At 45.3% G+C, this 15,780-nt stretch overlaps 1 protein-coding gene across 2 annotated transcripts in view; it reads right to left on the reverse strand.

Moving 5' to 3' along the window:
• AP3D1 (adaptor related protein complex 3 subunit delta 1) overlaps window positions 1-15,780 on the reverse strand; it is a 2,198,421-nt gene that overhangs the window by 1,463,742 nt on the left and 718,899 nt on the right. For both annotated transcript variants that reach the window (XM_069649511.1, XM_069649512.1), the window contains exons 9-10: window positions 4,786-4,835; window positions 1,067-1,116 (exon numbers count right to left, since the gene is read on the reverse strand). In XM_069649511.1, the coding sequence (XP_069505612.1) occupies window positions 1,067-1,116; window positions 4,786-4,835 (100 nt within the window). The remainder of the gene's footprint in view (window positions 1-1,066; window positions 1,117-4,785; window positions 4,836-15,780) is intronic.

Here is a 15,780-nt window from a genome sequence, read left to right on the forward strand (position 1 = left end):
GGACGTTAAGCCAAGCTGCCAGTCCACTGTGCCTGTCTGTCTTCTTGGAGAACCCCAGCATATCTCGCACTCTACCTCCTTATGGTCTGGGTGCAGGCAATAGAGGCATTGTAGGGGCTTGTCCTCAACACACACGTTCCCTAGCACGCATATGGTGCAGGGCTTGAAGAGGAACCTCCCTTCCTTCTCCTCCGTTATGCTCGGAGGGCGTGAAGTAGGCCTGATGTCCTTCAGAAAACTGACAATCTTCTCCCTTCAGGGGCACTGAAATTCATTAGTTACAGATCCCTGCTGTTGGCAGCTGGAGAAAAAACGAGTACACAGGTTTGTTTGGAACAAAAATAGAAGCTTTTTCCGTCGAGAAAATGTAGAAGTAGCTCGCAGAACAAACTCAAGGACTCCCAACACTGAAGCGGGCAATAAAAATCTGAAGATGGCTTCAAGAGGAGGGGCTTACAGAGAGGGCCGTCATTGGATGGGGCAGAGAAATACAGTTTGTAATTGAAAGTGAAACAGTTTTTTCTTTTACGGAGGATACCCGGCCTGACGGGGAATATTCATGAGCATGTGAATCCATGCCAGACCCCATGATGGAGAATGGCATGTTTCGTGCAGGGCTATAGATGCATTTTAGAGGAGCAGGTTGGAGCCCAAAATGCAGAGAGTTGGTCTGCCACCATCTTTACACCCAACCTCACCCTAATCCCTTTGTGACAACTAAAGACTGCTCCTCCACCTGTAGACAAAAGTTACAGCTTACTCACAAGCACCACCCTGTTAAAGATATGAACCCACAATCCCAGATGAAGAGGCTGTGGCTCCTAATGGAGCAATGCTTCAGGGAGAATGAGGCTTGGACACTTGTTGCTCTATCACTTTCTTAAATGCTACCCATAGGAGGAGGAGCTACCTAGAGAAATAGGCTGTCCCAAGGAGTATGGTTCTGATGCAAACAGGGAACCTGAAAACAAATCTGTGTCTAAATCTATAGTTAATAGTTACATTTAGTTAAATAATCGACTTTGTAAATTTGTTTTAAAGAAAATTGATAAATTGGAACTGGTACCTGAATACTGGCACTGTGATTGGGCATTCCAGATGATAAAGATATCAAAACTAGAGGAGAAGAAAACACATTAATACTCACAATGGAACATTAGAAAACAAAAAAGCATCAACTTAATATCTTCAGTGGGCCTGGATTGACAAAACATGCGTTCCTGTGACATTCTCTTATGAAGCTGCTGACCTAAAAACATGAATAAACACAAGGGTGTGCCTGAACATACAAAGTCAAAAAATATCATTTGTGGAGCTAACAGTATTATTCTCCTGGTAGCCTAAACAATAGATTAAATCAAATTCAAAATTTACTGGTCTCTCACCAGTCAAAGTAACCTTTATGAGCAAGAAAAAGGGGGGAAAAAGTACATTGGCATAAAAAAATTATAAACTTGCTTTAATTGTTAGTTTGTAACAAGACAATGTGTCAATTTAATAAGTACATACAACATGAAAAACATACAAAAACAATGCAATTTACAAAGAGAAAAAAAAACAGGACTATTTGGTCCATACAATCAATGCGAGCAGAATTAATGCAAAGGTTCACAGAAGTAGGGGTACAACCCCACTAGGAAATAAACATGGGAACCCAATATATGGGAACTGACAAAAAATGATTTGGTGTTAGCAAAATAGTGAATACATTTTAAATCATAAAAGTTTTCCGAGATAGCTAATAAAACTTAAACTATCCCTAGCTGACCCTTACTTGTCTAAAGGCTCAGATTAAACAATTTTGTGAAAATGGCACAATACATGCGCCAACCAGAGCCTGATTATGGCTACAACAAAAAAAAATTATGTATCACACAGAATATTGTTTGCTAAGCCTAATTTTGGCTAACCTTGTAAACAATGTCGCACAGTGCTGTGTGTTAAGACAGATTTTGGCAGAATTTTTTTTTTTTTTCTTCGACATATTCAATGTCACCCAAACAGTCATTTATCTGCTGTGTTGTCACAGGCTGAAAGGGGGTGTACCTAAAAACATGATACAGGAATTAAACTGAAAACGCAGATGTATAGCCTAGGCATTCCATTGTTTTACTAGTGGATGAATATGAGGACCTATATGACCATTGCACAGTAGCACAATGGGAGTTATATGATATTTTATTTATATCACGCTCATACACAGGTGTTTCGGAGTGTGACCAGGAAAAGGGAGGGGGAAGAGGGGAGAAAACAAAAAACAATCTTACTAGGCCTAGTGACATTGAGAACGCGCAAGTGGAAGGGAAAAAGGGGGATAGTGCATGGGAGGGGGGAGAAATTGGAAAGTGCAGAGCATAGGAGAGAAACAAGATAAATAATAAGTTAATAAATAAAGGTGATCAAGAACAGTGGTAGTATAGCCAGTGATTCGCAGAGTGCAAGGCAAGTCAGATAGGGTCTGTCTGATAAGTGCAGAAGAAGAATGGGGGGTCGGGGGGGACTGTATGGGTACAGATACAGGCCCCAGTGCAAGCGATGGAAAGGGGGCAGTGCGAGAGGGTGGCAGCGTGAGCAGGTCACTGGGCCCGAAGGACAGGGGTAGCCAGGTGAGACAGTGCCTAGAGAGAAAACAGATCAACAGGGGAGAAGAGGGGCGAAGGCAGAGGAAGGTCTTGAGGAGCTTCCAGGACCGTAGATGTTGCTCATCAAGTTTCAGGGTGGCAGGGAGGCAGTTCCAGAGGGAGGCCCCAGCCGAAGACAGAGATCTGCCCCCAGCTCGTTTCTTTGAAAAACGGCTGAGCCTGAGGGAGTTAGAGGTAGAGGAGCGAAGAGCTCGAGAGTGGAGGTATTTCTGAGGGAAGGAGAAGAAGGGAAGAGTACCTCTGAGGAGGTGTAGTGAGAAGTTAGACTTTTTAAAGACTTCATAGAAGTGTGCGGGGAAGGAAAGTGTGGAGTCAAAGATGACCCTGAGGTTCTTAGCTTTGCAGGTAGGGGCAGGCGAAGGACCAAGGGAGGCCGGCCAGAGAGTGAGAGGAAAGGATGGAGAGGGTGTGCCAATGAGGATGATCTCAGTTTTGTTGGCCTTTAAACAAAGATCATTGGCGGCACACCAGTTTTGAATGGCGATTAGACAGTCAGATGAGGGAAGGCGAGGAGGTGGCAGAGGGAAGCCTGAAAATTAGTTGGGTGTCATCAGCATAGCACTGGAAGTTTGAGCAAAAAATGGAAATGCAGTAGGGGAGAGTTGCCAAGTATTTGTTGAAAAGCCAGGGTGAGAGGTTAGACCCCTGGGAAACACTGCAGGTAGAGAGGGAGATAGAGGATCGGAAGGACCCAAGTTGTACTTGGGAGGGTCAATCAGAGAGAAAGGAGGTCAGCAGGTCAGAGCCTGATCAGTGATACCCAGGTTGTCACGGAGACGATTGAGCCGGATGGTGTGGTTGACTGTATCGAAGGCAGAGGAGAGATCAAGTAGGATAAGGACAGAGGGAATGTTAGAGAGCAGATCTTCACGGATGTTCAGGAGAGCAGTTTCCATACTTCTGGCAGCTCTGAAGCCAGATTGGTGGTCATGGAGAGAGCAGACAGAGTGAAGGTTAAGATGAGAGATGGCAAGCTTTTCCAGGAGCTTGCCCAAAAAGGGGGTAATGGAAATTGCCGATAGTTAGCCGGACAAGAAGGATCGGCTGTGGGTTTCTTGAGGAGAGGATGCACAAGGGAGTGCAAGGGTATCAATGTGGTCCTTAATGGTTTTAGAGGAACAGGGATGGACCTGTTTTGATGAGGCTTTCATAGATCGGACTTGTCTAGCAACCTCATCAGGGGAGAAAAGAGGAAAAGTAGAGAAAGAGGGAGGAGGGGAGAGGAGAGGCAGAGGAGGGAAGTGAGGACAAGATGTTCGTGGTTTTAGAGATAAAGTGTGAGGCAAGGTCATTGCAAAGAACCTGAGAGGCGAGAGGAGGGGTGGATACTGCAGAAGGGTTGGCCAGCTCCTTGCAGATTTTAAAGAGTTTGGCCGAGTTGTTTGATGCCGCAGAAACACCGCAGAAACACAGGCTTGAATATGGACTTGCATCTTGGTGGATACAGAGAGTCAGAATTGCCTTTGGAGGAGGCGGCAGCCCAGTTTGTCAGAGGATGCGCAAGAGGCCCTCCATTTCCTCTCGGCCGCCCTAGACTTACGTTTAAGTGTAGATAGGTCAGAGTCATACTAAGAATTGCACTTGGCTTTGGCCTTCAAACGGAACATCATGACAGGGGCAAGAGCATCAAGAGTAGCAGTGATAGAGGAGTAGAGCAGAGACCGGGCAGAGTCATGGTGCATATTTCAATAATAAAGGGAAATGAAAAGGTACAACTGCAATGTAATGCTCAAGGGTAACACTTGGTGGAACCCTCCTTCCAATGGGTTCTTTTCAAAGCAGTACAGTAACCTGTACTACACACACCAACACTTTAAGGGTAGGCCAAGAAAAACAGTGTTTTTGGCATTCTGAAAAATGGGACTATAGGATGGTTTCATTTGACATGCATTGGTTTGAACATACAAAAAAAAGAACAGCAGCGATATAAATGTATGACAGTGTAACATTCTAATATCACAATTGTATTTTCATATAATTAACAAAGATCCTCTTCCATTTCAAACCAGGAATGCTTTAACCCTACCTACTTTATACAACCCACAAACATAAAATGGAAAAATAGAAAAAAAGGCAACTCACGAGTTAGAAAAATAGCCAACCAACTATTATACTAACAGGTGGTAGACATTTCCTATCTTACCTGCTATGACCGTGTTCACGCATTCATACAGGAGGGACATTGCAGATGTACTGTGGAAACACAAGGCATTCAAAAGCAATAAATCATACAGCATATGAAGGATTGTTTCAAAACTAGAAATAAATTAATGGAAAAATTAGTACATATTTTGTAGCACCGATAAGTAATATACTTCGTGAAGCTGCACAAGTCAGTTTCCGTTTTCAACCCAATGTCAACATGCTCCAAATTGAAGGTCTTTCCCTTGGCATATATGCTATTAAGGCACAAACCTTGCTGGGTCTATACTAAAACAATGAAACACTGCAACTAGCACAGCTCCTTTCAACTTGCACATGCCCAAATTGTCATCCAGGCCTTCAGACTTCATTCAACTGTGCCGACTTTCTATGCTGGGCGCGTTCACAGATGAACTATCTTTCACATCAATATTTTATTAGTACAGGAAGAATGAGTGCTAGTGAGCTAGCATGTTGCCCTCTCGATCATCCAATTTCATCTACTTAATATGGAGATGCACACCTTTTCCTTGATAGGATCTTATATGTGACTGAACAGAGAACAAGGTATCGAGGATGGGCACCTGGTAATGGAAGTTGTATGACAGAGGTGGAGTTATTACCATGTCTAGCACATTTTTATTTGTTATGAAATATAGTTCACTTAGTTCCCTATATGTATGCAAATTATGAGGAAACAAATGGAAGTGATGACATGGTTGATATCATTTAAAGACTAATTTGTTATCTAGAAGAGTAGTTGGCTCTATATTTGGAAATTACCTTGCTGGGCTCTGTATTCTTGGTGCATGGGGGTGGAAAAGCAGGTTGCAAGATCACAGGTAACTTGTCTGAGGTTTAGCCAAACACCTCATTTGTTGAGTAGAAGAAAGGGGGGTTCGTTCCTGGCTATCTTGCTTATTGGTTTCAAGGAATTGCTCTTACACGATGTAATTTCGCTTTTATTTGTGCAAGTGGTTGGTTTATGTTGTCATATACATATAGTACATTCGGGGGTTCTTGAATCCCCCTGTTGACAGCCGACACGTGTTTCAACCCGAGGGTCTTTAGCAAGGCTATTCGTACTAGCTTGAAGCCCCCTGTGGGGTCCTGGTTGATGGGTCCGGTGCTTGCGCTGCAGTTACAGTGGCTCCAATTGGGCCCGGCTCTCTTCGTTTCACCTTTCCCCCTGTACTCTAAGCACTACTGTTAAGATTTGTTCAGAATATCTGCTCTTCTGTACGCGGCTCTGATCACACTAGTTTGGCTAGGTATTTCCGCTAGCCAAACTAGCTCTCCAACACCTTTGAATAAATTCGGGCATCATAATTGAGGACAGCAATCGGCCGAAAGGATGATCATAGGGTGAGATCTTTATCTGGTTTAGCAAGCAGAGTCATGGTCAATTCCCTCATTGAAGGTGTAATCGAACCCACCAAGGCAAAGGAATTGTGGGGGAAGAGGATTGCTGAGAATCTTTTAAAGAAGGCAGACGTATAGCTGTCTGGGCCTTGTGCTTGATTGCTTGGGAAGGATCGAATGACAAATGCAACTTCCTCTGTGTAATAGGCCTGTCTAGGGATTGTCTCTGCTATGCTGTCATTTGGGGAATGAGGGATTCTTGAATGAATGCCTTTTGTAGTGGGCTATCGGGTAGGTCTGCTGCAAACAGATCAGAATACTATTGGGCCAGGATGTGTGTTTTCTCGGCTTCATTTGTGTGCAATTGCCCCCCACTATCTTGTAGAGCCCCTATATTAGTGCTATTCCCCTGTGCCTTAAGATTATAGGCTAAAACCCAGGAGGCTTTATTGGAAGTACTAAAGTAAAAGTGCTTCATCTGTAGCAATGTGTGTGAAATATCACCTGCCCATAGTGCCTTCAACTCTGTCCTAGCTACTTGGAGCTGCCTTTTTGTTTTCCTAGCCCAGTCTCTCTTGTATTGGTATTCCCATTTAGCCCCAATCTGCTCCGCTTGGTCTCTTTGGGCAGACAATATTTTCCGGGCTGCTGCTCTGCTAATAAATTCCCCCTTGAAGTGGGTTTGAGAGCCTCCCATACCCCTGAGATGGACACATCCCAGTGTGAGATTCTCCTGGAAATAGGGTAATCCCTGCCCCAATTTCAGAGCATGCAGTCTGGTCTGTTAATAGCAAATAATTTAATCTCCATCTCATGCTTTCGGCCTCCCAGACCATAGCCGTCCAAGTGTATTGCAACGGGGGAGTGGTCCGAATACCAGTGCTACCTCTTTTAATGGCTGGGATTCCATGCAGTAAGGATTGAGATATTAGAAAATAATCAATTCTGGAATAAATGTGATGTACATGAGAGAAATTCGTATAGTCCCAATGTTGGGGGTGAAGGCTCCGCCACACATCAACCATGTTCAGATAGACTATGGCTTGTTTAAGCAGGGCTCTCTCGCCATCTCTGTGGGAGTTTCAGAGCCAGACCTAGCCCAGCTGCCATCTAGCGCCAGATTAAAATCCCTGCTAATTATCAGTTCGCCTCGTCAAAGTTGTGTGAGCCATGGAAACAATTGAGCATAAAACTGATCCTGCTGTTGCGATTGGGGCCATACAATGACACCACTGTGTGAATTCTCCCCGATATGCGTAGATAACCCATATGCATCTTCCATTGGTATCTCTTACAACCCTCATTTGCTCAAAATGCAAATATTCAACTATCAAGGTGGCTACTCCAGTTTTTTTAGTGGAGGAGGCAAAATATTGATGTGGAAACCATCATGACCTAATTCTCGTCTCATCTTGCTGCAAGAGGCGAGTTTCCTGGAGCAAGGCTAGATCTGCTTTAAGGTCTATTAATTTGCTAAGGACACTTATCCTTTTCCTCAGGGAATTTAGACCCTGAAAATGTATTGAGACACATATTACATCAGCAAGCCTGGTAGTTTAGGTAGGTGTAGAGCTCAGCTGCCAGGCAGACCATCACGACTTCTCTCCCTTAGATAGAAACCATCTAAGCTTACGGATCCACTAAGCCTCATGCCTTCCGGGAGAGATCTCGTAATATTCCCCTTCACCATTGTATCACACCTCATGTAACTGCATTGGATGTATGACGAAACAAAAAGAAAAAAAAAGAAAAGGAAAAATCAAAATAACCCTCAAGCAATCTGCTTGAAAAAAGGGCATGTTATCCTAATGGTCCTATATGTATGACTAACTGCTATTTAAACAGCCTGCAGTGGTATCAATGATCATTGTCGCTAGCACCCAAATACTTAATATTGTAATCCCAAAGTGTTCAACAGTTCAAGTTCGCCATGTGGCTTCTGTGTAAACCCTCTAGTTGATTTCAAACCTCTCACCTTACGGTTCAGTCTGAGGCCTCTGCTCCTTTCCCTTGTATTCATAGAAGGCCTCCTGCTCTTCCTCGTCTTCGATTGTGACCATTGGGCTGCCGAAGTCTCATGCCAGTGTCATCCAGCAAGTGTATTTCAGCTTCAGGGATCTTCAGGGTTTCCACTGCCGCTCGCAGAGATGCATATTTGTATTGTGTCCGATGGTATCCGGTCATTTTTTTCGAAATACCATTTTTTCGAAAACATTTTGCCAAAATTATTTTTGTCTAATGTATTCTTTTTTTATTTTATGTTTTTTTTGGTTTCGTAAGTTAAAAAAAGTGTTTAAAAAATGGGTTTGGGGGATCCCCCCCATTTCAATAAGACAATTTAAAAAAAAGAAACAAAAAAAAAAATTTGCCAAAATTGTGTCGAAAAAATGGCATTCGAAAATATGCCATTTGAAAAAGGTTACTATAAACCGTGTCCGATCTATTTCAAACGTGATTCAGAACCGATAGCCCCACTTGCAGCAGATCCCTTTTCTGTGAGCCAACTAGTCAGTCGTCTCATCAGCCTGCGCCGTTAGATTATTGCCTGGGAGAGGTCCTGGAATGCATGTACGGTTGATTCCTCAAACATCAGATCCCCCATCGCTCTGAGCTTTTGGGAGCTGAGGTCCTTTGTCTTGAAGAAGTGGACACGCACCAGGACATCTGGAAGAAGGTTTGTATTATCTGGAAATTGGACAATTCCCTATGTGAACGGTGCAATGTAAGATCTGCTGCTCCATCTCCCAATTTTTCATGCAACAAAGCTCAGACATATTTTTCCAGGTCCCGGTCTTGGACGTCTCTCGAAACTCCTCGGATACGCACATTATTCGGCAGACCGATTTTCGGCATCCTCCTGCCTAATATAGAAATGATTCCAATGCTGCCACTCTCCTTTCAAGCTGGTCGTGTGAATGTGTTTGTTCACAGAAGGCAGATTCCAGGTCCTCTAGTTTGGACTCATTCTGTTGGACAGATAGATGCGAGACAATTCCTGGAAGTAACTCTTCAAGTGTTTTGCCATTGTTGCCATCTCCTTTTTGCAGAGACTCAAAATAGCATAGAATGACATCTTTAGTGGCCGGTTTGGCTTCATCTTCTAATGCCGATGGCAGCTCTGTTGGTGGTTTTGGATGCGGAAGCATGTCTGATGAAGGCCCGCGATTTTTCTTTGAATTTTCCCCGACTACATCCTACCCATAGATGAGTCCCTTCAGCAAGGAGCCAAGAAAGCACTGCTCGGGTGAGGGAAAGTTGCAGCATTTATTAGCCACTTTGTATTGCACGTTCTATCATTCCTTAGGATCTTCCACCACTAGGAGTGCTTCAGGTATCTGTGCGCGTCTCAGGTTCCTTTTGGGTAGCACTTGCCACATTTCATCCACTCCAGGTGGAACGTAGCACAAACAGATCTATGCATCAAATTGCACTTTGCCAAGTTTCCCATTTTGTTAGACAGAACTCGCCAGTGTGTTCTGGCAGAAAGGCGCACCGCTCTCCTGGGTAAATATGGAACTGTGAGGGGTCAGTGCCACTGCTATCTGGGGTAGATCTGCCTGTTTACGGCCAGTTGGTATGTTGCTGGTTCTTCAGATTCACTCAGAGGCTGGCTGTAGGGACTGCATATACGCCCTGTTGTTGGCGTCTCAGGCGGCTGCACGGCTCATGCTGCTTGCCTCTGCAGTACCTTAGTTGCTTAAATGCAGCTCTTGGCACTATGGCAGCACCGGTATCAAAAAATAGGGACAGAGAATGCGAGATCGGCATCCAATAAGAGGGACAAGATACGAGGGGTGCCTATGCCTCGCCTCGTATTGCAATTAGGCAGCGCGCCCTCAAGGTAGCTGCGTGACTTGTGCAATATTTAGTACTCCCGGATCGATCTTGGCCGCAAAGCTCTCCCGCTCACCAGTGGGCTGGAGCCTCCCCTATTTTCGAGTGATACGCAGTTGTTTCAGTGTCCGTAGGGGGCTCACAGTTCTGTCCCTCACTTCAGCATCCACAGAGCTCTGCTTCCGCCGCTGCACTGTGTGGCGGCCGCCATCTTGCTGCATTCCGGTGTACTCAGCTGTCGGGCAGGCCGGGACAGAAAACAGGGGATGTTATGTCATTGCGACTTTTTAAGACGCAATACTCTGGTTGACCTGGGTTCCTTCGCCAATAGTTGAAAGCAGGCGTGTACGTAATGGTTCCGGCGCTTCTTCGGCGTCTTTGCGCAGTTTGGCCCACTGCGCGTCCGCATAGCTAGCGAGCAAAGAATTGTTGTTGGCAATTCTTGCCGAAAAGGCGGCCGAGGATGTAATTCTTTTAGCAAGGGCATATAACCGCTTGCCCTCCTTGTCAGGTGGTGCCTCACTGGTGGAAAGTGGTACCCCTGCCCTCTTTCTTGTGTTGGTTACTACCAGGGAATCCGGAATGGAATGTCCCCTGATGTACAGCGGGTCTGAGGGTGAAGGAGTGAAAAGTTTTTCAATTCTAGGATTGACCCCTCTGATTAGTGCGGGTGTGGACAGCGAAGGGATGATTCTTCTCCTCACCGAAGCGAGGAGGGGAATTGTCTGACTGACCGGGGGTTTCTCCTTAATTACCCTTTCTACAAAGTCTAATTCAGGAGAGAGCTCCCCAGTGTCTAGTTCGAAGTGTGCTGCTGCTCTGCGCAACAGGGCATTAAATGTGGGTTGATCGTCAATGGGAGACGTGTTTCTAACCGGTGAAATGTCAGGAGGATTTAGGTTCAGGACATCAGTGTCGGAATATATTGATGGTGATTGCCAGGGGTGAGAAGGTCCTTCTTCTGGATTTTCTCCGAAGCCTTCTCCTACCGAGTCTGGGCTGTCCTCCAGACCTTCCTCCTGGTTCCGTCCGTCTTCCTCGTCCATAAAATCATCCTCTTCCTCAAAATAATGTTCTTCCCCAGTGAGGTCATACACACTGTGGAAGTCTGAGGCTGTGTCCTGGTGGGGATTGACTAATCTTGGAATTTTGGCCCTGGGGTCCTCCTGAGGCCCTTCTCTTATTCTCTTTGGAGTGGGAGGGTTTTGGGCATTCATAAACCTCTCCATTCTTTCCATGCAGAGATGGAGCCTTTCCATGGTTTCATGGGGTACCCCTGAGCGGTCTAGCGGGGGAAAATTGGTGTCTTGTAGCTGAACACGGCTCGACCTTTCCCATAACGTCGAGGAAAGTGTCCCGTCGCCTTCCGAAAAGCCTTCAGGTGTGTCTTTCGACCTTTGCGTAGCGCTCGACGTGTCTTTCGGCGTACGCTTGTGGGCGTCGGCTACCACGATCCTCGCCAAGCTCTCAGCGACTTGTTTGTCAGCGGAGAGCTGTGGTTTCGACGTTATGGGTGTTGAACGCTCTACGGCGGCATGCGCTTTCTGCTGATGCGCTCCGGCCGATGATTTGGGGGCGGCGCCCTTATTTGCCGAAAGCCCAGTCGCTGGTCGCGGCTGCGGTTGCGAGAGGGGCTTCGAACCCGAACGGTCCGAGGAGGCCGCCGGTGAAACCTGCGTCTCCTTGGGCGCTGATGCTCTCTTTGCCTTTGGCAAACTAGAGCCATGGGTTGTGTGCTTATGTGTGGTCTTGTGTGCGTCAGTGTCGCCGGGGTGTTCATCCCCATAAGCAGGGCGTGAGCTGAGCCCGTCGGGGCCGGGGACAGACGACGAAGCGCGTGTGCGCTCTCTAAGGGGGTTTACGACTTCCGTAGCGGAGGTCGTGGTATCACGTTCCTCGTCACTGTCGGAGGTAGCGACGGTGGGTGGAGCGTCAGCCTTCGACATAGCGTAGGCCGCCCACCTTTTGACCCTACGGTCTTTTAGAGTCTTCGGCTTAAGAAGCCGACAAGCCGTGCAACCTTCCTCCTTGTGATCGAGGGGCAAGCAGCGGTTACACCGTGAATGCTTGTCCTTCCAAGTAAACTTGCCCTTGCAAAGCGGGCAAAACCTAAAGGGTGTCCTCTCCATAGCTGAGGCAATAAAACGTGATAACCACCCCAAGGGAAAGGAAGGGGAAAAGGAAAGGCATTCTCAGAAAAGAATTAGAGATGTCCCACGACCCCCACTCTCCCTACTGTATTTGGCCTGCGAGGCCAGGCCACGTGTTCGGCAACGCCGAAGGATCTCCTCCGCTCGTCCCCTCCGTCGAAGATCTTGCTCGGCGGAGAAGCTTCACAACAGCGTCGAGGGGAGGATCGATATGTTCTATATTAATATAGGAAAACAACCAAAGGTCGAGGAGATGAAATCTGCAATGTCTCTCGAGGAGCTCCGCGTAAAGGCGACCAGTATCTGGGCGGAAAAAACAATCTGAGGGACCTCGACGCGTGAGGGATTGTGGGTACAACGCACGTCACTATAGGGATAGTGTTACAGACACGCCTTGTCGACGTCCCATTTTTGACTACGAAAAACAAAATGCAATACTCCGCAGTGACCACTGGATGTCGGACCTATGCACAGCATGTGATTCTAAGCAGATTAACAATCATCAGAAATTTATTTACATACCTTATCAATTGTGGTAATAACTTCCACGACAACGCCAAATTTATGGTATTGATAAAAGCGACTTCCAAATGGTTTAGAGAAGGTCAGTCCAAAAACTTCATCTCAAGTTCTACAAAGACACATAGGGAAAAAATATTTTTATGGAGAAAAATATTTTTTTATAGGTAAGAATTCAAGGATTGGCTTCAAAATGATATAGGAACTTAGCATGGTCCTCTATATTTCTTTATAAAATACCCAAATCTTACTTACCAATCCTTTAATTAGATCGGTGCTTTAGGATAAGAATTTGCCTCCATCTTGAAGGATGTTGATTAAATGAACGGAAGAAACTTCCTGTAGAATGAAAACACAGGAGGAAAGGTTTGGGTCTAGGAGTCTATAGGTACAAAGTTTTAGATATTCAAACTACACCCAGGTTCTAAGGGTCGAGATAGATAATCTGCCTGCTGTTGATTTTCTAATGGCAGTTTCTCATCATTTAAAGAGTGTCAAGTCCTCCTTACCTTAACAGGAAAAAGAAAGGAGAAAGAAATTCCAGCCACAGAACAGGTTCCAGTTACATCTGTGCCGTTTTTGAGAAGAAAAAGGGCCGCCTTTTAAATCCCTAATCTGTGGCGTCTCACGTGACGCGATGACATCACCCGCACCAAGGAACGCGCAATGTCGTCATCACGCCACGTGCATTGACGCCATAACGTTCCGCGCCAACAGCAGGCAGATTATCTATCTCGACCCTTAGAACCTGGGTGTAGTTTGAATATCTTTTTCCCTAATGCATAAAGTATACACATTGGGACAGGCAAAAAACTCTCTCTTTTTGAAATCTAGACTTTGAAATAAAAATTTCAGAAATAGTATTTATGGACATTATGTAGCAAAACTTTGTACCTATAGACTCCTAGACCCAAACCTTTCCTCTTGTGTTTTAATTCTACAGGAAGTTTCTTCCGTTCATTTAATCAACATCCTTCAAGATGGAGGCAAATTCTTATCCTAAAGCACCAATCTAATTAAAGGATCGGTAAGTAAGATTTGGGTATTTTATAAAGAAATATAGAGGACCATGCTAAGTTCCTATATCATTTTGAAGCCAATCCTTGAATTCTTACCTATAAAAAAATATTTTTCTCCATAAAAATATTTTTTCCCTATGTGTCTTTGTAGAACTTGAGATGAAGTTTTTGGAGCGACCTTCTCTAAACCATTTGGAAGTCGCTTTTATCAATACCATAAATTTGGCGTTGTTGTGGAAGTTATTACCACAATTGATAAGGTATGTAAATAAATATATACTCTTACACCCTCTTTTTGGATCAGGGTGCTGATGTTTGTAGTCTATATTATAAGATACAAACAGCCGTACAAAATTAGTAATAGATTTTGTTTTATTCCACAGGGAGTCAATTTTAGAAATTCTATGGCTGCAAGAAAGTGGTAGAAGGAATCATCATCACCTTTGAGAAAAAAAAAAACACATCACTTTACCCCTGATGAATGTCCCACATTAACCTGTGTTTCTAGGACAGAAACTTGTACAAGTCGGGTTACTGAGCAAGGACCAATAAAACCTAGTTAAGAGAAATTTCTCCAGTGTGGAGTTCCACACAGTCAATTTTCAGACCAGCAGAATCAACCCATATTCGGGATTTGTATGTGTTTTGTGAAGTACAGTCTTTTGATGTTTTATATATTATGTGTTTAACTATGAATTTTATGTAATGTGATCATTTTAAGAGAGTTATAATTAATAAATTAATGTATGAACAAGTATATTCGGGAATATACGATTCCTGGCGTTTGTCACCTCTGTGGTATATTGTACGGTGTTTACAGTCTTTTTTTGTTATATATACTATTAGGTTTATCCATGTGGTAAAGAGTGTAATTTGATCCATTAGAACATGGTTTTTGCCGTTTGAGAAAAACACTGTCAATGTGGTCCTTCATGGTTTTGGAGGAACAGGGTTGAACCTGCTTCGAAGAGACTTTCATAGATCGGAGTTGTCTATAAACCTCGTCTGAAGAGAACAGGGGAAAGGAAGAGAAGGAGGAGAGGTGGCCGAAGAAGGGGCAGAGGCAGAGCAGGGAGTAGAGGGAGGGGAGAGAGAGAGAGAGAGAGGGGACAGGATATCCTGAGTTTTAGAGATGAAATGAGATGCCAGGGCTATGCAGAAGGCATGGGAGGGAACAGGAGAGGTAGAGCTGCAGCAGGATTGGCCAGCTCCTTGCAGATTTTAAAGAGTTTGGTCGAGTTGTTAGATGTCGCAGAGACGCAGGCTTGGATGTGGGCTCTCTTCTTGGTGTGGACAGAGCTGGTATTTCCCTTGGAGCAGGCGGCAGGCCAGTTTGTCAGAGGAGGTACCAGGAGCACGCCATTTCCTCTTAGCCACCCTGCACTTGCGTTTAAGAGTGACGTGGTCTCAGTCATACCAAGAGTTGCACTTGGCTTTGGGCTTCAAGCGGATCCTCATGACAGGGGCAAGAGCATCGAGAGTATCAGATATAGCAGAGTGGAGCATGCAAGGGGCTGTGTCAGGGTGTGAGTCAGCCAAGGGAGGGAGAAAAAGTGGCAGCGAAAGCCTCAACTGACACGCATCATGGGACGGATAACCGCAAAGGTAGGTGGCAGTGCTGGAGTTGGCTTGACCTGAGGGGTAGAGAGGGTGAGCTAGTAGGAAAGGAGAAAGTTATAGCTCCAGGAGAGAGGAGTGGTGAGAGGGATTGAACGGGGAAGGTCTGAGGAGATTAGAACATCCAGAGTGTGCCCTGCAGAGTGATTTGGGCCAGAGGGGAGAATAGAGAGTGGGAGAAAGTCATGAGAGTCCAGTGGAAGGACAGGAAGCATCCAGGTAGATGTTGAAGCCTCCAAGGAGGAGGAATTGCGTGGTTGAGACCAGGAGTGAAGAGGAGAGGTACGCCCACTCAGAGGAAGGAAGGAATCTGACCAGGTGGCCGATAGATGGTAGCCACAGCAAGGGAATGGCCAGGAGAGAGAGCCTGCAGATGGGGCATTCGAAAGAGGAGTAGGCCTGCATAGGAATGACAGAGGCAGAATCCACTCAGGGAAGATCAGGGCTACGACCCCTTCCGGAACGGATGGATGTGGATGCAGAGAGGATCTTGTA

Source organism: Ambystoma mexicanum, chromosome 1p (assembly GCF_040938575.1).
Source record: "Ambystoma mexicanum isolate Mex_15411 chromosome 1p, UKY_AmexF1_1, whole genome shotgun sequence".
In the NCBI taxonomy this organism is placed as follows: Eukaryota; Metazoa; Chordata; class Amphibia; order Caudata; family Ambystomatidae; genus Ambystoma; species Ambystoma mexicanum.